Genomic DNA, 23133 nt, shown 5'->3' on the forward strand with positions numbered 1-23133 from the left:
GGGTTGATATGGAGTGCTGTTTTTGTGACTGACTTGTCTTGCTTTCTCATGATGTGGTCATACCAACAGAGACGGGCTTCCCTCACTTTGTCAGTGGTCAAATTGACACCGAACATTTGCCGGATGTCTGTATTTTTTACATGATCACATCGTGTCAGCCCCATGGACCATTGAAGCATCTTCATCTCCATGGTATATAACATTTGCTCTTGTTGTTTCAATGTAGAGTGACACTCAGTCCCATACTTTGCTGCTGGGCATACCATGGCCTAATGTACCTTTGTCTCTCCAGTGACATGTCTTCACTTGAGCCAAACTGCATTCACCCTCATCCGAGTATCAAGAGTTGTGTCACAGTTTGAGGTGATGACATACCCTAGGTACTTAAAATGCCTGGTCTTCTGCAGGTCTTATTCGCCAATACTTTGGTGCCTCTGGTTTGGGAGCCACATTCTAGGTACTCTGTCTTCTGGACATTGAGGTGCAGTCCATTTTCAGCCAGTCTGTCCTTTCACATTTGAACCTGGTGCTGGAGTTCAGGGTGGGCTTAATCAGCAAGTACCACATCATCTGCATAAAGAAGGGTCCAGAGATGTGAAGTCTGTATGTCAGCTGTTGCCGTATTCCTGCAAAGAATGAATAGCAATGGTGAAAGGGCAGAACCCTGATGAACACCCACAGTGATATCGAACGGTGGAGAAATTCCAGCAGGACTCCAAACAACACTAGGGGAATTACGGTACAAAAGTTGTACCCAGCTTACGTACTCTTCAGGGATGTCATGGCAGTGAAGAGCTTGCCAAATAAAATCATGTGGGATATGATCGAAAGCCTTTCTAGATCTAGAAATGCCATGTGTACACTCTTGTGTTTTTCCATCAAAAGGTGCATGGCATGGATAGCATTGATGTTGCTGCATCCCTTAACAAATCAACACTGGTTTGGTATTACAGAAACAATACTTCTGAATGTGCTATCAAGTACCCCATTCAAAGATCTTTCAAGTATGATAGAGGAGTTGAATAGGGTGATAAGTCGAGCAATCGTTCATGTCCCCTTTTCCCTTCTGGATTGGAACTGTTATGCTAGTTGTCCATTCTTGTGGAAGCTGTTTTTCAGTGATGATTTGGTTGAAGAGTGAGACAAGGAATTCTGAAGCAGCCTTCTGTGCATTTTCCTGATTTCCACTGGTAGGTCATCTGGGCCAGTTGCTTTTCCATTTTTCATCTTGCTGATGGCATGCATTACTTCTTCAGGTGTAATTGAGGTAGGATGAGGACTAGTAATTGGTGGATGCATAAACTCTTTGTTGCTGATGTTATGAAAGTAGGCTGTCCAACGCAGGAAAATAGATAATTTATCTCTTAGCAGCTTCAACATTTGTAGTCCTGTCTTCCTCAGTAGCATGTAATATTATGGTATATTGATAATTTTTACTTATGGACCATCTGACAGCAATTGAATAAAACACAATTTTAGTGCCATATGTGTTTCGCCTTTATTTTATGCAAGGCATCATCAGTGGCAGGTTGCATGGACAATTTCTTACATATTACACTCCTGTTGCATTTTTGGTGTTGTTCTTCTTCTTATGAATGCCAATATGCAGTTTTTTTCCCACATTCCACAGCACTATGAATTATGAAACATTGCATTGAAACAATCGTTCAGTTCATAGTGCTGTGGAATGTGGGGGAAAAAACACAAATTGGCTTTCATAAGAAAAACAACAACACCAAAAATGCAACAGGAGTGTAATATGTAAGAAATTTTCCACGCAACCTGCCACTGATAATGCCTTGCAGAAAATAAAGGCAAAACGAGTATGGCACTAAAATTCTGTTTTATTCAGTTGCTGTCAGGTGGTCCATAAGTAAAAATCATCAATATACCGTAATATCTCTTAGCAGTTTGGTGTCAGCTCCCGTGATGTGCATGACATGTCCAATGTCTTGAGTTGAAAGGTGACATGACTTATCGAGATGGTAGATGTTGTTTTCTCTCGATGGTGTGTCAAGCTGGTCATACAGTGTCTGGTAATACTGATGTTCTGCCCTTTTTGCTGCTGATTTCAGGTTATGATATTTCTGGAGGTCAGTGTCAATTCGTGAGTTCCATTGAGTCCTGTATGCCATCTTCGTCTCCTTGATTGCTTGCTTGACTTCATCTGTCCACCGCCAGGTTTGTTTATCAATGTATTTTCTTCCAGGTATGGTTTTTCCCAGCGTTTTTGTCACTGCTTGATGTATTTGTTCCACAGCATCTTTCGATATATCTACAACCAACTGATCGGTCTTCACGGAGAAGTTTGCCAAGGCTGCCATCAACATGTTTCGCTGGGTATTCATTCGCCACCACTTAATTTGCTCAGTCCCAGTCTTAGGTTTAGGTTTGGGTTGTATAACACACTTATGAATATCAAGGACAAGCAATTGGTGCTGATGGGCAAAGCAGTCATACGGAATTACTTTGGTATCCATTACCAGCATCATGTCTTGTTGACGAACTAGCCAATAATCAAGCTGAGTAGCATGACCTCCACTTGTATAAGTAGCCAGATGTGTTGGCATCTTTTTAAAGTATGTGTTCGTCACAATGAGATCATGAGCTTCTGCAAAATCAAGTATCTGACATCCATCATCGTTCCGTACACTGAACCGATGTCCTCCATGGCATCTCATATACCCTTCTTTGTGAGCCCTGACATGTCCGTTCAAATCTCCTCCAACAATGATAGACTCATCCTGGGGAATTTCTCAAAGGAGGGTTCCCAGACTGTTCCAAAACTTGTCCTTCTCATCCTCAGTGTGTCCAGTTTGAGGTAAATAGCAAGATACAATGTGGGCAGTGATAGCTGTTGAATCAATCTTGATAGACATAAGCCTTTCTGACTCCCTGTTGACACTGGTGACATTGTTACAGAAGTCCTGGTAGACAACTATTGCTATGCCATTTCGTGTACTGGTACCATGATAGATGAGTTTGCATCCATCGCTGATTTCTTTTCTCTTTGAACTTTTCCATTTGGTCTCCTGGGTGCAGGCAATGTTGACACATCTGTTTTTAAGCATTTCTGCTAGTTCACAATGTCAGCTGGTCAATGAACCAACATTGAGGATCGCTAATCTCATTAGTTGTATAGGTTGAACTAACTTCTTTAACCTACCACATCCATGAGTAGGTAACCCACGCCCATTTCTCACATCACTCAGGCACAATTGGTGTGTATTGCTACAGGAGGGCACCCTAGCATGTTCTGAATTTAGCCATAGATGCAACAAAAGATTCCTCAACTGACGGGTCCCTTCGTCTGTCACTGATGGCATTTTATAGCTACTGACGGCAAGTTATTAGGCGACCCCTAACCTGCATTAATTAATGCCTTTTTGATATTTGTCTATGGTACAAGAGTAATCCACACAGTCTCTTCAGGCCAGTTCTACTGGTGCTGTCCTGGTAACCATATGGGAGTGTTCATTCAGTATTCTTTCAAAACCACCCAACACTCTCATTCCACTTGGAGTGTTTATCAGTACAATATGTTTGACATTAGCTTCCTAATTCTCACATCTCGCATTGGCGGTGTTAGCCTGTGAGTGGTACCATGATATGAGGATATGATTGATTTTTTCCCATGCTAGGAACTCCTCAAATTGACTTCAGTCCTACCAAATTGAGATTTAGATAATTTCAGGTCAATTTCCTGTGAATATAATCCAGATATTAGTTTATCCGATGTGTACATGTGATCCTCTCAGGTTTTCAATATTATTACCGTGTCATCTAGATATGCCAAGATCTTGTGTTTCAGATCATCTCCAGTTGCCTTATCAAGAGCTATTATGAAAACACTGAGGTGTTCAATCCAAATGGTAGAACCATGAATTGATGAGCTCTGTCCTCAAATAGAAAAGCTATATAGTCATGTGACATCTTGCTGATATCCAAATGTTAAATCGATAGTACTAATGTACTTTACCTCTGCAAATCTTTTCAACTCATCTGTCATGGGCTGTCTGTCTGTTTCTGGTTCTGTTATTCTATTTAGTGTTCTCTCCTCAAGCACTAGCCTGACTGTTCCATCTGGTTTCTTAATGATAACCAGTGGGTTATTGTAACAACTGTTAGATATTTCTGTTACATCCAAAACTATCATCCTACGAATTTTATGCCGTACAGTCTCATTTACTGTTGCCGGTATTTTGTATTGTCTCACGTAGAATGGATCATGAGTGTGTATTTTTCTATTGGCTCATATAAATTTTAACATTGCAGAACAATATGAAGTGGGACAAGCATGTAATGGCAGTTGTGGGGAAGGCGGATAGTCGTCTTCAATTCATTGGTAGAATTTTGGGAAGATGTGAAGATGTAGTTCATCCGTAAAGGAGACCGCTTATAAAACACTAATACGACCTATTCTTGAGTACTGCTCAGGCATTTGGGATCCCTATCAGGTTGGATTGAGGGAGGACATAGAAGCAATTCAGAGGCGGGCTGCTAGATTTGTTACTGGTAGGTTTGATCATCATGCGAGTGTTACGGAAATGCTTTAGGAACTCGGGTGGAAGTCTATGGAGGAAAGGAGGCATTCTTTTCATGATTCGCCACTGAGGAAATTTAGAGAACCAGCATTTGAGGCTGACTGTAGTACAATTTTACTGCCACCAACTTATATTTCGTAGAAAGACCACAAAGATAAGATAAGAGTGATTAGAGCTCATACAGAGGCATATAGGCAGTCATTTTCCCCTCGTTCTGTTTGGGAGTGGAACAGGGAGAGAAGATACGAGTTGTGGTATGAGGTACCCTCCGCCACGCACTGTATGGTGGATTGCAAATTATGTATGTAGATGTAGATTTAGTTGTGTGATGTTCCTTGTATCTGATTTAAACATCCCTATCTGTCTGGGAAAGGAATGGCTATTAGATTCTGAAGTTATTTTAGACATTTGTACAGGATCTGTAGCTTTCCCATGTGGTGATGATCAGCAACTAGTAACATTACCATTTGATTTCATGGCAGCTAGTCACATGCATGTAATACTCACAACAGAAACTGTAATACATCTAACGGAAATGCATATGGTCTCTACATATACAAAAACAATATTAGTGTGTATGTCAAATCTTCAACTGTTCCTGGTTTCAACAAAAATATCTCTTTATGACTGGTAACCAACTGAATAATGTCTGATTTCTCCTTTGCATGAAGTCCTAATGATTTATCAATATTAGCTAATATATCTTCCACTTATATTGTTTCTGTATATAATAGAGGCCATATGCATTTCTGTTTGATCTATTGCAGTTTCTGTTGTGAGTATTACATGTATGTTACCAGTTGCCATGGAATCAAATGGTAATGTTATTAGTTGTTGATCATCGCCATATGGAAAAGTTACAGATCCTGTACATTCCTTTCCCAGATGTATAGGGATGTTTAAATCAGATACAAGGAACATCATACAACTAAATTTATATGTGCCAATAGAAAAATGCATTAATATTTTAGCCTGCACCAGGTTACTACTTTTTCCTGTATTTCCCATCACCTTCACTCTGGTGACCAGCAGTGTCATGAATACATGCAACAAATTTCAGGTCATTAAAAAATTCTGGTTCACAACACAAATTTCAATGCCTAATCCATAATTATATCTACTGGTACTTCACCTATCATAATGTAACTTTTGTCAGATGTAATTTTTAGTTATACATTGATTCTCATATAATAAATTATTCATCATCATATTACCTCTATCATACCTAACAGTCATGTGGAACCTAATAATCATATGGGATTCCAATGATATTGACTTGACTGAAACACTTCAGAAGTCGAGCCTGTCTTCTGAAGCTTATAAGTTTTCCCTCTGTGTGCTGTTATGAAATTCTTGAGTGTTTTGATCTCCTTCAGGAGTACTTTGATTAGCATCTTTCCAATTACACCTTTATCTATTGTTACGCTGGTTATTGCATTCATTTCTCTACTCTCTTTCTCTCCTAAATTGACTGTTAGCTTGTGCTTATCTTCTGTCCCTGATCATGTTCCTACGGTTATTGTTTCAACATTCCTGCTGGCTTTCTGTCATGTCCAGCTGTTCCAAATATTCTAAAACGATCTTAACTTTTCCCCAGCCTTTCCCTAATAACTTATTTCATACTCTTCACGGTAGGAGGCTGATAATAACTTCTAATAAGTGCTCCTCACAAATGTGATCACTGAGGCATTTGGCTTTATTTAGTTGATAGTCAACAAAATCCCTGTATCCCATCGATTCACTGCTGTTATATGGTTTTGACCCCAGTAGTTCCAGGTGAAGTTACTTCTGTACTTCCCACTCCAGTATTTAGCCTTGAATTCACTTTCAAAATCAATAAAAGACTTGAAATCATCTACCATCAGCATACCATATTGTGCTTTGTTTTACAATAAATGGCTGGCTATGAATCTAATTTTATTCTGGTCTGACCACGTGCTGGGTAACATACTTCAGGCTTGAGGAATAATGAAGTATGTATATTTCTGCCTGGTGTAAATTTAGGAACTTTATGGTTAATTCCTTTACTAAGTATTGACATAAAATCATCACACATACTACTTTGTTGATTGCTCTTAACTAATTCCTCATCCCTATGCTTTCTTTCTGGTTGTGGGCACTACTGAGTGGATGCATCATCACTGTTGGACAATAAATGTGGGAGTCTGTTGTTACTATTACGAGTCATCAACCTAGTGTCTGCTGGTCTGACTGCAGTGTCTGGATATGGGATGTCTTGTGTATGTGAGGTATTATTCTGCTGTGAATGTAATGTAGTTTCTTTGTGCTCATTACAGCATTCCACTGTTTTTGAATGAATGTTAATTTTATTCATTAAGAACAATATTGTTTCTATATCTCTTCTGTCAATTTTTGCACATTCATTTCAGTCTTCTGTTTTGAGCTGTTTAATTATTATGTCTTGACAGAATGAATGTGTTGTAACTGCCACTCTACCTTGTCATCTAATAATTCTAATTGTGTATCTATTTCCTCTAAGCATTGGAACACTAGGTCAAGTCTAGTTTCCAATATATCCATTCTCACATTGACCTGTGTCATAGGAGTATTGATATTTAATTCCACCTGTTGTAATCTGGTATTCATTTGGTTTAACCTTGATTTAAATGGGTAAAATTGTTATCCATCTGATCTGTCATTGTTTCTGTAACAACCTGATGACAAACTGATTCCATCTGTGAAAATTGTGATTCCATCTGTGAACATTTTTGTTGGTCCATTGCATGAATGTATATAATAATGCTTCGGCTGTTTGATGACCTTCTAAGAGACTCATGATTGTTAAACTCATCTCCAACTATTTAGTATATCAGCACAAAGTTACTGCCATACTATCGAATTAAATAGGGGTGGCCCTGACTTTAAAAGAACTTTAGAGGTCAGAGGTCATTTATTAGTCACTAAGTGCTAGTTATGCACCAAATTCATTCAGTGCAACATATTTACAACTGTACAAACACACAAACATATCTCATATTTGACCCACTGGTAATTAATTGCTATAAAGGTAGATGATGTGCAATCTTAAACAATGCACTGCACTGCTGTGAGATGACAATGTGGAGAGTTGAAATGTGTGCATACTAATGTATGTTTATGATGCTGGGTGCTGAAGCAGACAACTTATGTACTCGTTTTCAATGACTCTTCACAGCCTTAAACTGGCATGCTGCAAATGTATTTAAGTACTGCTCGATTCACATTTAGCAATCTGTAGATGCAAACCAGCCACAACATGTGATATTTTCAATGAATAAAGTCATTACCAATTGTTTATATGCATGGCGACATGTTGTTGATTCATGTACTCTGGTTAAGTTGTTCTTGAAAATTATAGTTTTCACTGGTAAATATTAATATTCTGCTTTATAACAGAATAAAGCACATTCAGTTGCAACTTTAGTGCAATTCTCACTGTTTCTTGTGTCATAACTGCATGCTGTATCACTTAATCGATGTCCATTTTTGTCATTGCAATTGTAATTGCACTTTGCAGATTACTATCACTACTGATAACAGTTGTGTGTGTGTGTGTGTGTGTGTGTGTGTGTGTGTGTGTGTGTGTGTGTGTGTGTGTGTGTGTGTATGTGTATGTGAATTTTCTGCATAATTTGCCTGCTTACTTCGTCTTCTTTACTTCTGTGAAACATCATACATATATTTGTATTTTTTCCTGTGTTGGATTTCATCTCCATTAGTGTTCACTGGTACACAAATCTACCAGATGCAACAATGCCATTGTGCAGCTGAATTAATAGACTGTGTCAGCTTTGAATATTCTTGCCTGAAATCCGTAACTAATTCTTCTTCCTCCAGTACTCCAAGTTAGCTGTCAGTGCACCTAGTGAAATCTCTGCTTCTAGTGAAAACATAATTAATCATGCTGATGGGCACTAGGCAGCTTCCATCAACCTCTTGTGCATATGATAAACTGTGGCATATAAAACACTGTGCTGTGTCCAGTTCTTCGCTCCCTGTCAAGGTCTCAACCACATATAAAGTATAAAAAGTCAGATCTACTGCTCTATCCACCCAGATAAGCTTTCCTGTAGCTTCCAGTGTTATATCCAGTGAGTTGATTCTAAGGGACCATGTACATAGCTTAGGTGTGCCTTGTGACTGTTTGGTTTTTTTTAATAGTAAAACTGGAATGGAATGATGTTGCATCCATTCTGACTGTGCAGTGTTCAAGGTTGACTTTGTATGATATTTAATCAGAAAATGTAGCCACATTATGACATTGTAGCTAAGGTCAAGCCTAGGGAGTACTTCCACACAAGGCCAGAAGTCTATCACCCTCCCACTTGGAAATTCAACAATGTGGGACCGAGTAAGTGAATACAATGCCAACCTGCACCACTTAGCCTACAATGAGATGGTTAAATTTTTTTTTAAATATCAAGTATGTGGACTTGCTATGGGTACCTGCAATCATCCGTTTGCACAGACTTCCTTCTACATACCCAGTTAAACAATACTCTGCCACTGATTCCACAAAGGGGTGTCTCAAGCTTACATTAACTGAGAACACAGCACAGTGGCTGCATTGTTCTTTCTGTTATGTAACACTGTGCTGTGGGTCTACACTGCAGCTACCTCCCTTGTGTTTGTGGAAACCTCCACTGGTTTTTCTCTTCAGAGTGTCCCTCTCATTTACACTTCTAACACTGAAGCTTCCCACAATTCCACTGAATACGGCCAGGCTAACCGCATCTATAAAATGCTATCTGAGCATTAAAAACTACTCTTTTCACCCTGAGTTTGGTCACTATGTCAATCTAGGTGAAAACTGTTGCAGTTTCTACAGACTCGTTTAAAGTTTGTGGAAACTCCGTACACATTTTATGCAACATCTCAACAGGGAAACCCCCCCAAAAATGCATCTAGCATCCTTTTGCTCAGCCTGCTGCAGAATGTCCCTATTGATCTGTCAATTCCTAATATGTATTAGAATTTATTTTCCTAATATGATCCATAAAACCTTCCACCACTTCTCCCCACCTTTGAGCTACCTCATTAACTTGTTTCCAATAGTATCAATATGTGTTCTTCTTCATGTAGTGCTCAACCAGTCCTCCTGCAAGTCCTGGGATGACTGAACATTTCACAACAACGTCTTGTGACATTCAACAAACATCCTAGCACCAACTGCTAACTATAATTGAACCATATTTAACAACTGCACATTTTTTCAGATGATGTAACTTACCAAACAAAAGTGCTGGCATGTTGATAGACACACAAACATACACACAAAATTCAAGCTTTCGCAACCAACGGTTGCTTCATCAGGAAAGAGGGAAGGAGAGGGAAAGATGAAAGGATGTAGGTTTTAAGGGAGAGGGTAAGGAGTCATTCCAATCCCGGGAGCAGAAAGACCTACCTTAGGGGGAAAAAAGGACAGGTATACACTCGCGCACACACACACACACACATATCCATCCGCACATATACAGACACAAGCAGACATATGTAAATGCATTTTTTTTTTTTTTTGTTTACACATATGCTGTATTTTTGGTTTGACAGCTTTACATTTTAATCAACAGTTTGAGACAGTTTTAAAAATGAAATTATAGGGGAAGCATGTTGAGGGTGAATTGATAAGTATGGTAAATTTCTGTAAAAAGAAAATGATGCTTGGTAAACATAAATTTTTAATAATTTTATGCACAATGACTAATGGGAGTAAGGAGCAATGACTTATTATTGGCTCTGTAAACCCATGGGATGTGGTGCACTTAAATTTGAATGAATATTTTGACTGCAGCTGGGTGGTATACCATCTGCATAATAGGAATGCAGACCAATTCTCTATTCCTATTTCTAAGGATAATGTCATGGACAACAAATACACAGTTGTAGAACTAAGACAAACTGAACCAGGAAACCTAAACATCTTGGACATTTTACTGAAAACAGAAAACTGGGAAGGGATTTATAATGAAAAAATAAATAAGAGTTGGGTATCTTTCTGTGAAGCTATGAATTACTATATAAATATTAGTGTCAAAAATCAAACAAAGTAAACTCCTGGTAGGAATATGACCGCCATCTCCAGCATCTCGGACCGGTCATGGGTGCATGAAGTGTGCTTGCTAGTGTGTGGGTGAAAGGTGTGTGTGTCTCTTAGTGATGACAGCTGTGGTCGAAAACTTTATGTGGGTGTCTTTTCATTGTGCCTGTTTGTAACTTGATGTGTCTTCTTTACGGTAAGTAGCAATCTGTCTTTTCTTAAATTGTTGTTACTAGTGTCAAAAGATATGCAGAAAAGTACAAAAAAAGCCTGGTAGAAATCGCATCACTCCAAAAATTAGTCGGGGTAGGGAGGAGTTAATGGGAGTGTATAAAGATTATCAGACAAATAAATACCAAGTGGAGATGCTGAGTCGCAATATGCACAACAAAAAAATTCACACAATTGTGGCTTTCTGCCATAAAGGCCTTTTGTAAGCAGTAGACACACATACACAAACGCACACACACACTCACGCAAATGCAACTTGCACACACGTCTGCAGTCTCAGAGAGCTGAAACCACACTGCAAGTAGCAGCACCAGTGCATGATGGGAGTGGCGACTGGGTGGGGGTAGGGAGGAAGCTGGGGCAGGGAGGGGGACGGATACTATGATGGGAGTAGTGGACAGTGAAGTGCAGCAACACTAAACTGTAGAAATAGCCATAAAGGATAGGCTTGTAAATTTCATCCAGAAATAAAATACCTGGTGCTTCGCAGGATTTTTACATTAAACTCATAATTTCAAATATTACAGCAAATGAAAGAGCAACTCAAACTGCTTCTCTTACCTGTGCTCAACATGAACAACATTCATCCCATAGCACACATTGAGCCAATAGGTGAGTTCTTGCCAGACCTTGATCAGTTTGTCTGGAGTAATTGTTGCAACAATTGCTTTAATTGTGTTTCTTAAGTTCGGTAGATCAGCTGGTAGCAGAAGCATGTACACAGGATCCTTTATGAACCCCCAAAGGGTAAAATTGTATGGCATCAGATGAGATGAATGTGGAGGCCATTGGCACAAGCTCTGTCATCCAACCTCTTGCAGCCAATCCAGACATTGTGTATAATGTCATTTATCGAATTGCTTACTGAGTTATGCCAGTGAGATGGCACATGATTTTGCTACCAACTAAAGTTCTGTGGTTCTTCCAATTGAGGGAAACCCCATAGCTACAGCACATCAAGAGAAAAAACACCAGTTACAGTTTAGCCATGAAAAAAAGAAAGGCCCATAAACTCTGCACTGGTATATGGCCTAAAAATCAAATAATTTGTGGAAGTCCTATTGCAACTGTACCACCTTGTGTGGATTTGCTGACCTCCTGATGTGCAGATTATGTGTGTCCCCATTTCCACTTAAGTGACTGTTGATTCATCACCAAAGATGACATGGTCGAGAAAATCTTCCTTCTCATGCAGCAACATTTTGTTTGCAAAGTTGGCACATAAACCATGGTACATAGGTTTTAAATCTTGTAAGAACTGCAAACAGTAAGGAAATAGTTGAAAACATCTCATTAGAAGTACCCACACAGATGTCACTGGAACTGCTAATTCATCACTAGTTTCTCGAACTGATTTCGTGGGGCAATGCATGAAAAACTCTCTTACTCATTTAACACTTGGTCATAGGTGTGAAAAATAGTGTTCACATTGGACACTTGGAAGAAAAACTGTTTTAGTTGATCTTCCATTTGCTGTATCACTTACAATCATATGTTGAATGTGATAAATGCTACTAAGCCTTAAACACCAATATTCACTTGAAACACCTGGTGTAATAAATAATACACAGCACAGGTTCAGAAAAGGTTGAGCCATAAAGACAGCAGCTGCAGACTTCACAGCATATGTAGTCAGGGGACTGGAAAAACAGAAACAAGTATGTAGTATACTCCTTGACATGTCAAGGACCTTTGACTGTGTATGTCGCAGACATCCGTTAGAAAAATTAAATCAGTATGGCTAAGAGGTAGAGCAATAAATGTTATTGATTTATTTATTGAAAATAAAATATAAAAATGGCATCTAATTGGATACTGTGCTTTCAGTATTCAAAGTGGTAAAATAATGTGTTCTATTGATTTAGCATCGGCACCATTACTATTTATTCTATATGTAAATCACATGACTGGTGCTGTAAATGAAACAGTGGTCATGTATACTGATGACATATCTCTAGTAGTAGATGGATAGGCCATTGAAAAATTTTGAGGGTGCAATGTTTTCTTAACTGAAAGTTAAGCAACTTTTATGTGAACACAAAACGAAGTTAAAGTAGGTAATCCTCATAACCAGCTTTGTGTCTCAAGTATTTCAGAAGCTCCTTATAGCAAGATTTTAGGATTGACAGTGGACAGTTTCATGTCATAACAGATTCATATAGATATAAATCTGTTCAAAAAATAATACAAATATATTTCTCCTGTGAAAAATGTCACAAACTGTTGACCATGATACTTTATAGTCTTATTTATCCACTCTCTTCTTACTATATACCCTTGTGTGGGAGAGCAGGTAACATACATATAAGTAGGTTACTCATACTGTTGTATAAGGCAATTATGTGCATTAGAAACCTATCACCAAAGCTGTCCTGCAGAAACCAATTCACAGAATTCCAAATACTAACAGTGCCTGCACTGTAGATATTTGAAACAGCTAAATCCTAAAAATAAACTATACAGCTTTGATGAATAAAAATATAAGTATTTGTGAAGGTAACTACCCCATGTATACAGATAGTCACAAGTTAAGTGACAAAGATCTTGAAATGAACACTTTATAACAAACTTCCATGCAGCATTAATAACTTAAAAACACTATCTACTTCAAATAAAAACTAATAAGCCAACTGGTCTCAGGCTGTTGCTACAATGTATGGGAGTTCTTTGAATAAAGTGTACAAATCCCTTAAATAATCAAACAATTGAAAATCCAGGATCGAATGAACAATATTATGAAAAGTAAAGTTGCTACGCAAGCACGCGTGCACACGCATAACTCACACACACGTATGACCACAGTCTCTGGCAGCTGAAGCCACACATTGAATGTTTTAAATAAGAGATTTTTCTACAAATGCCATATAAAAACATGTAAAGATGTTGTGCTGCCAACTATATATTCTTTTAACTGTGTCTGAAACTGTTTTGTGTGTGTGTGAAATACAGAAAACTCATTATAACTGTTTTTATTTTACATGATGTACACTTGTAATTCTACACAGTTTTGTCATAAAAGCCTAAAAAACAGTGTACTTTTATTTTTTTATGTAAATACCAAACACTTTTTAACACATGTACTTATATCCTAATGTATCCAATATCACTAGAATAAGTGGCCAAAGGATGAAAAATAAGTAAATTAAATAAGAATATTGAGTTTAGGGTATACCACTTCACGGTATTTAGTACTTTGCATGCCTGGTGGGGTGTTTATGCACTATGAATTGTAGACCTTCTCAGCTGTAGTTTAGTTGACTGTTCACTCTTTTGTTGATCATGTAATATGTCCCTTAACTGAATGGTGTCAAACTTTTTGTATAAGTGCATAAAAATTAGTTAAAATATATGATTATTGAGTGAACTGTTTTCCAGATAAAGGAAATTTTTGGGGACTTTCCACCATAACTCTTGACCATTTATCACTGGAAAAACGAATTTAAAAATAGTTGTGCGAGTGATACAGATTCGCCATGCTCTGGAGTTTCACTTGATGTTTTTTCTGATGAAATGGTAGATAAAATTTGTGATATCCTAAGCGATGATCTTCTCAACAACTAACATAAAATGAATGTAAGATAATCAAGCTTGTAGAGCTAGACTTACACGCATATTTAATGTTAAAAATCTGTAAGATCTGCTAACAGTAAACCATTTTCTTTGTTTACAGATATGTTTCATATTATTCATTAGGCTTGTCAGAGTTATCTTAACAAAACTGCAATCATCAGTATGTGAGCAGACACAAATCTACAGGTAAATTATTTTCTTTTCTTTGATTTAATTATCATTTTCATTGCTGGAAATAATAATTATATTTCTCATTATAAGAATGATGTGAAGTTCTTGTGCATCTTCCCAATTACTAGACGCCTGGCAAAATCAACACTAACACTTATACCATTGTTTGGAGTGCACTATGTAGTATTTCTGGCATTTGAAAATTCAAAAATTGGGATCCGAGCAGAAATGGTGGTCCTCATTGCCAGCAGTCTATTTAATTCTTTCCAGGTATGTTGGTTAAACATGTCTTTAGGTTACCTGATTTACATACAAATAACTATAAATTATAAAACAGTTATTTTGATGAAAATTATTTTTACTATTGCACTTATTGTGTATAATATGTTGTATTAATGTTTGCTTGTACTTCTGTTCCTTACCGAGCGAGGTGGCGCAGTGGTTAGCACACTGGACTCGCATTCGGGAGGACGACTGTTCAATCCCGTCTCCGGCCATCCTGATTTAGGTTTTCCGTGATTTCCCTAAATCGTTTCAGGCGAATGCCGAGATGGTTCCTTTGAAAGGGCACGGCCGATTTCCTTCCCAATCCTTCCCTAACCCGAGCTTGCGCTCCGTCTCTAATGACCTCGTTGTCGACGGGACGTTAAACACTAACCAACCACCAACCAACCATCTGTTCCTTATGTATCAATAAGGCTACAAGTCAGCTTCATGAGTAATTTAGTACTTACTATTCCCAAAATTAATTTTAAAGTATCTAATTAAGTCTACTAATATGTGAGAAAGTTCTGGTAGAATGTACAGCTGCACTGTGCTGGATGTTCAAACAATGCTGGGGTTGCAGTCTGGCAGCTGGGAGTTGTGTCAGGTGGGATGAGTGGAGAGAGAAAGAGGCTGGAAGCAGGAGGAGGTGTTGGGGACAGGTAGCCAGTGGCTCAGAGAGAGGTAGCAGGTATGTAAGAAAGGAACGTGCAAGGAGGGGTAGCAGGTGCATGAGTCAGGCATGTGCCACATGGGTACCAGAGCTCGTGAGATGTGAAACTCATCCAAGATTTACTCTCCTTCTCTTGATCCATTCAGTGGAATTTTTTCTTTGCTACCAATCCATCCAAACAAGGTTAACCTAATACCAACAGTGAACGTTGCCTCTCCCAGTTCACACTAAGATCCAGCCATGACCCTTCCATCTAACAAATCTCAGTTACCTTCAAAGAATTCCTTAACTCCAACTTGATCACCATCTATTTCCTTGTCCATTCTCAAGAAAACAAACCCCACAACAGAAGGAAGAACAGCCTTTCCTAAACGAACACCTGCACATAGCAATTCCTCCTCAGAACATAACCTCCAATCCCTATTGAAATGCCTAAACCCATCCCAGAATCTCTTCCCTGAATCCATCTCCTGCCTTACCCCAGTGACCCTCACACACCAATTGTCTACATGCTTTCCAAAATTCACAAACCTTACAATGCTGTACATTCCATTGTAGCTGGTCATTGTGCTCCCACTGCAATAATTCTGCTCTGGTTGACCAACATGTCCAACCAATTGCCAAAAGCTTACCCTTTCACATCAAAGATACTAAATACTTCCATCACTGATCTTCGACCATCCTTACCACATTATCACCTGGATCCCTAGTTGTCACTGTTGATGCCATCTCCCCATACACCAATACCCTTCTTGTCTATGGCCTTGCTGCTGGTGAACACTACTTCCATCAAAGTCCTTCTGACTCCAAACACACTGCCTCATTTCTCATACACCATACCAATTATATACACAAACACAACTGCTTCTCCTTTGAGGGAATATATACAAAAATATCCACAGCCCAGTCATGGGCATCCACATGGCACTCTCCTATTTTAAGATGTTAATGGGCAATTGGGAGGAAAATTTTGTGCTCTCCCAAAACCTCAAAACCCCTGTTTGGTTAAGATTCATTGATGGTATGTTCATGATTTGGACTCAGGGCCAAGACATCCAATTGTCATTCCTGCACACCCTCAGCACTTTCTCTCCCCCCTGCTACAACTGGTCCTCCTCAACCAAATGTACCTTGTTCCTGGTCACTGACCATCACTTTTCTGATGGCTCCATCCAAACTTCTCTTCGTATTAAATCCACTAATCAACAACAGTACAAGCATTCTGATAGCTTTCATTCCTTGCACACCAAAACTTTTTAGCTCTACAGATTAAAAGATAATCAGCAGGTTTAATTCTACATCTACATCTACATGGATACACTGCAAATCATGTTTAAGTGCCTGGCAGAGGGTTCATTGAACCACCTTCACAATTCTCTATTATTCCAGTCTCATAACGCGTGGGAAGAACGAACACCTATATCTTTCTGTACGAGCTCTGATTTCCCTTATTTTATCGTGATGATCATTACTCACTATGGAGGTGAGCATCAACAAAATATTTTTGCATTTGGAGGAGAAAGTTGGTGATTGGAATTTTGTGAGAAGATTACGTCCCAATGGAAAATGCCTTTCTTTTAATGATGTCCAGCCCAAATCCTGTATCTCTCCCATATTGCACGATAATACAAAATGTGCTGCCCTTCTTTGAACTTTTTCAATGTACTCTGTCAGTCCTATCCGGTAAGAATCCCACACTGCACAGCAGTATTCTAAAAGAGGACAAACAAGCATAGTGTAGGCAGTCTCCTTAGCAGATCTGCTAATAAAACACAGTATTTGGTTAGCCTTCCCCACAACATTTTCTATAGTTTTCTTCCAATTTAAGTTGTTTGTAATTGTAATTCCTAGGTATTTAGTTGAATTTAAGGCCTTTAGATTTGACTGAGTTATCATGTAGCTGAAGTGTAATGAATTCCTTTTAGCACTCATGCGGATGACCTCATACTTTTTGTTATTTAGGGTCAACTGCCAATTTTAACACCATTCAGATATCTTTTCTAAATCATTTTGCAATTTGTTTTGATCTTCTGATGACTTTATTAGTCAATAAACAACAGCATCATCTGCGAACAACCTAAGAAGGCTGCTCAGATTGTCTCCCAAATCGTTTATGTAGATAAGGAACAGCAAAGGGCCTATAACACTACTTTGGGGAATGCCAGAAATCACTTCTGTTTTACTCAATAACTTTCCGTCAATTACTATGAACTGTGACCTCTGTGACAGGAAGTCACAAATCCAGTCACATAATTGAGACGATATTGCATATGCACACAATTTCACTACAAGCTGCTTGTGTGATACAGTGCCAAAAGCCTTCCAGAAGTCCAGAAATACATAATCAATCTGAAATCCCTTGTCAGTAGCACTCAACACTTCATGCTAATAAAGAGCTAGTTGTGTTTCACAAGAATGATGTTTTCTAACCCCATGTTGACTGCGTGTCAATAGACCATTTTCTTCAAGGTAATTCTTAATGTTCGAACACAGTATATGTTCCAGAATCCTGCTGCATATCAATGTTAATGATATGGGCCTGTAATTAAGTGGATTACTCCTATTACCTTTCTTGAATATTGGTGTGACCTGTCCAACTTTCCAATCTTTGGGTACGTATCTTTTGTCAAGCGAACAGTTGTATATGATTGTTGAGTATGGAGCTAATGCATCAGCATATTCTGAAAGGAACTTAATTGGTGTACAGTCTAGACCAGAAGACTTGCTTTCATTAAGTGATTTAAGTTGCTTCACTACTCCAAGGATATTTACTTCTGTGTTACTCATGTTGGCAGCTGTTCTTGATTTGAATTCTGGAACATTTACTTCGTCTTCTTTTGTGAAGGCATTTCAGAAGGCTGTGTTTAGTAACTCTGCTTTGGCAGAACTTTTTTTGATAGTATCTCCATTGCTATCGTTCAGAGAAGGTATTAATTGTTTCTTGCCACTAACATCTTCACATACAACCATAATGTCTTTGGATTTTCTGCCAGGTTTTGAGTAAAATTTCGTTGTGGAAACTGTTATAAGCATCTCACATTGAAGTCCATGCTAAATTTTGGGCTTCTGTAGAAGATCACGAATCTTGGGCATCCTTTGTTCATTGCCTTGTAATACATTACACCAGCCAAAATGCAGCACCACCGTGAAGGCTGTTCTCAAACAGAGGATGAGTTGGTTGACATTTGTAAGCATCTGGAAATCATCGTGATTGCTGTCAAATGATTGACAGGTGCTTCGAATCAGTGTGTTGGAAGAGCTCCAAAGAGTTGTGTACCGGCAATGCCTGTACCAGAGGTACTTCAAGTACTGTCCTAGCCTATGGATCCCGTCTCCTCTGCAGAAAGTACAGGATCTGTCATTACACGTCCATATGACTGTGAGTGGCACATCAATGGTAGATCTAGGCATCCCGTACAGGGTGGACGGTGATCAGGGACGACTCAGAGTGTTGTATCAGTCCCCTAACCAACAAGTCTGAGGTTCTGTCTTTCACAGAAACTGAAGCTTAACAAGTGGGGCTCACTTCACCTTTTGTGGGGAAACCTATTTTTTCTGGTGTCAGGAGGAGGCAAATGCAAAAGTATTGGGGCCTATTAACCATCTGCAGTTCAAATGTATGATGAATGATGGTACACCTTAAGGACATGGCAGCAAGGGACAGGAAAGGACACCAGGTGCACTCAGTGTGTATGCCTGTGGGCCTCATTCAGCATGTTGAAGAGGCTGTTCCAGCTGTGGCTTCCTGGACTTGTTCCATAGGGTTGAGTACTGTAGAGCCCCCTAAAAAGGTCAGGTATGTGCTACACATCAGAGGCTGGTACTCAGGTAGCTGACTTTGTATGGTGTGCGCACAAATGTTTTTTTGATTAGATGACCCTCCAACCAATCCAGATAACAATATCTGTAGGAAACCCAGAAGTATAAGTGTAAGATCAAAAGAAATGCCTCCCATAGGTGAGAGTATTAAAACCCTAATAGTAAACTGCCGAAGCATTTGCAACAAAGTGCCAGAGTTTGAAGCACTCATGAAAAGCAGTGAAGCTCACATAACACTAGGTACAGAAAGTTGATGACCTCCTCAATGCCAACCAGCATGGTTTTTGAAAACATCAATCATGTGAAACCCAACTCGCACTTTTCTCACATGACATACTGAAAGCTTCTAACGCTTTCTTCGATGACAAGAGACAGTGCTGTGTTGGGTTGCATGACTCTTATGTCTGTTCCAGTTGACTCATACAATGCATGTGCAGCTGATCCTCTTCTTTGGGTCATCATCTATGCCACTCTCACTGTTTAATTCTTCTCCGAAGACTGTTTCACATTAAAGGGAATAATATTAACCAACTCTCTATTCTTGAAATAAACTGTGTATTCATAGAATCTTTTCAGTTCAACAACAATATTTTTTCAACTCTCATCCACAAAGTAACAATTATTCTATACAAGCTCCAGCAAGCCAACTGGTTCCAAGATAAATATCAGAATTGACAAAACACCCATGCAATTACGAGGTGCATTCAAGTTCTGAGGACTCCGATTTTTTTCCTCCGGACTGGAAAGAGATAGAAACATGCACATTGTTTTAAAATGAGGCCGCGTTCATTCTCAATACGTCCCAGAGATGGCAACACTGTACAGCAGATGGAATTTTCCTGCCAGCGGCGAGAATGAGAACTGTTTTAAATACTTAAAATGGTGACGTTTTCCTTACTTGAACAGCATGCAATCATTCATTTTCTGAATTTGCGTGGTGTGAAACCAATTGAAATTTATCGACAGTTGAAGGAGACATGTGGTGATGGAGTTATGGATGTGTCGAAAGTGCGTTCGTGGGTGCGAAAGTTTAATGAAGGCAGAACATCGTGTGACAACAAACCGAAACAACCTCGGGCTCACACAAGCCGGTCTGAAGACATGATCGAGAAAGTGGAGAGAATTGTTTTGGGGGATCGCCGAATGACTGTTGAACAGATCACCTCCAGAGTTGGCATTTCTGTAGGTTCTGTGCACACAATCCTGCATGACGACCTGAAAATGCAAAAAGTGTCATCCAGGTGGGTGCCACGAATGCTGACGGATGACCACATGGCTGCCCGTGTGGCATGTTGCCGAGCAATGTTGACGCGTAACGACAGCATGAATGGGACTTTCGTTTCGTCGGTTGTGACAATGGATGAGACGTGGATGCCATTTTTCAGTCCAGAAACAAAGCGCTAGTCAGCTCAATGGAAGCACACAGATTCACTGCCACCAAAAAAATTTCGGGTAACCGCCAGTGCTGAAAAAATGATGGTGTCCATGTCTGGGACAGCGAGGGCATAATCCTTACCCATTGCATGCCAAGGGGCACTACGGTAACAGGTGCATCCTACGAAAATGTTTTGAAGAACAAATTCCTTCCTGCACTGCAACAAAAACATCCGGGAAGGGCTGCGCGTGTGCTGTTTCACCAAGACAACGCACCCGCACATCGAGCTAACGTTACGCAACAGTTTCTTCGTGATAACAACTTTGAAGTGATTCCTCATGCTCCCTACTCACCTGACCTGGCTCCTAGTGACTTTTGGCTTTTTCCAACAATGAAAGACACTCTCCGTGGCCGCACATTCACCAGCCATGCTGCTATTGCCTCAGCGATTTTCCAGTGGTCAAAACAGACTCCTAAAGAAGCCTTCGCCGCTGCCGTGGAATCATGGCGTCAGCATTGTGAAGAATGTGTACATCTGCAGGGTGATTACGTCGAGAAGTAACGCCAGTTTCATCGATTTTGGGTGAGTAGTTAATTAGAAAAAAAATTGGAGGCCTTAGAACTTGAATGCACCTCGTACATACATGCTGCCTCATGCAGAGCCAACACATGAAGTAAGAGTCTCCATGCAATACACGCTTCTTCATGACACCAAAAACCACATAACATTATACAAGCACTCTTCGACTTTTTGAAATAAATTCCAAGGCACTGCTGGTAACCACTTGTCGGGACAGCTCCTGGCTTCTCGTGACAGCTGTCCCTCCTCCACACACAGATATGTAAAAAGGCTCTCTCTTCCTCATCATTAAAATATCAGGTGTTTGAGATGGTGGAGAGCCAAGTGTTTGTAGAAATTACCCGAAATTTTCAAAGCACTACATATCCCTCCCCTTAGCTCGAACACGTGATATTTTACACATATTCATCACATACATTAATATTTGTTGTTGTTGTTGTGGTCTTCAGTCCTGAGACTGGTCTGATGCAGCTCTCCATGCTACTCTATCCTGTGCAAGCTTCTTCATCTCCCAGTACCTACTGCAACCTACATCCTTCTGAATCTGCTTAGTGTATTCATCTCTTGGTCTCCCTCTACGATTTTTACCCTCCACGCTGCTGTTCAATACTAAACTGGTGATCCCTTGATGCCTCAGAACATGTCCTACCAACCGATCCCTTCTTCTAGTCAAGATATGCCACAAACTTCTCTTCTCCCCAATCCTATTCAATACTTCCTCATTAGTTATGTGATCTACCCATCTAATCTTCAGCATTCTTCTGTAGCACCACATTTCGAAAGCTTCTATTCTCTTCTTGTCCAAACTGTTTATCGTCCATGTTTCACTTCCATACATGGCTACACTCCATACAAATACTTTCAGAAACGACTTCCTGACACTTAAATCTATACTCGATTTTAACAAATTTCTCTTCTTCAGAAATGCTTTCCTTGCCATTGCCAATCTACACTTTATATTCTCTATACTTCGACCATCATCAGTTATTTTGCTCCCCAAATAGCAGAAGTCCTTTACTACTTTAAGTGTCTCATTTCCCAATCTAATTCCCTCAGCATCACCCGACTTAATTCGACTACATTCCATTATCCTGATTTTGCTTTTGTTGATGTTCATCTTATACCCCCCTTTCAAGACACTATCCATTCCTTTCAACTGCTCTTCCAAGTCCTTTGCTGTCTCTGACAGAATTACAATGTCATCGGTGAACCTCAAAGTTTTTATTTCTTCTCCATGGATTTTAATACCTACTCCAAATTTTTCTTTTGTTTCCTTTACTGCTTGCTCAATATACAGACTGAACAACATCGGAAAGAGGCTGCAACCCTGTCTCACTCCCTTCCCAACCACTGCTTCCCTTTCATGCCCCTCAACTCTTATAACTGCCATCTGGTTTCTGTACAAATTGTAAATAGCCTTTCGCTCCCTGTATTTTACCCCTGCCACCTTCAGAATTAGAAAGAGAGTATTCCAGTCAACTTTGTCAAAAGCTTTCTCAAAGTCTACAAATGCTAGGAACGTAGGTTTGCCTTTCCTTAATCTAGCTTCTAAGATAAGTCGTGGGGTCAGTATTGCCTCATGTGTTCCAATATTTCTACGGAATCCAAACTGACCTTCCCCGAGGTCGGCTTCTACTAGTTTTTCCATTCATCTGTAAAGAATTCGTGTTAGTATTTTGCAGCCGTGTTTTATTAAACTGATAGTTCGGTAATTTTCACATCTGTCAACACCTGCTTTCTTTGGGATTGGAATTATTATATTCTTCTTGAAGTCTGAGCGTATTTTGCCTGTCTCATACATCTTGCTCACCAGATGGTAGAGTTTTGTCAGGACTGGCTCTCCCAAGGCTGTCAGTAGTTCTAATGGAA

The 23133-nt window shown here is 39.4% G+C and overlaps 1 protein-coding gene across 3 annotated transcripts in view; it reads left to right on the top strand.

Annotated features, from left to right (window-relative positions):
- The window catches only part of LOC124549065 (parathyroid hormone/parathyroid hormone-related peptide receptor-like), a 498163-nt gene that overhangs the window by 437351 nt on the left and 37679 nt on the right, over positions 1 to 23133 (top strand). For all 3 annotated transcript variants that reach the window (XM_047125217.1, XM_047125215.1, XM_047125216.1), the window contains 2 exons: positions 14483 to 14568; positions 14682 to 14823. In XM_047125217.1, coding sequence (XP_046981173.1) covers positions 14483 to 14568; positions 14682 to 14823 — 228 coding nt within the window. The remainder of the gene's footprint in view (positions 1 to 14482; positions 14569 to 14681; positions 14824 to 23133) is intronic.

This window comes from Schistocerca americana, chromosome 1, assembly GCF_021461395.2.
Source record: "Schistocerca americana isolate TAMUIC-IGC-003095 chromosome 1, iqSchAmer2.1, whole genome shotgun sequence".
Taxonomy (NCBI): Eukaryota; Metazoa; Arthropoda; class Insecta; order Orthoptera; family Acrididae; genus Schistocerca; species Schistocerca americana.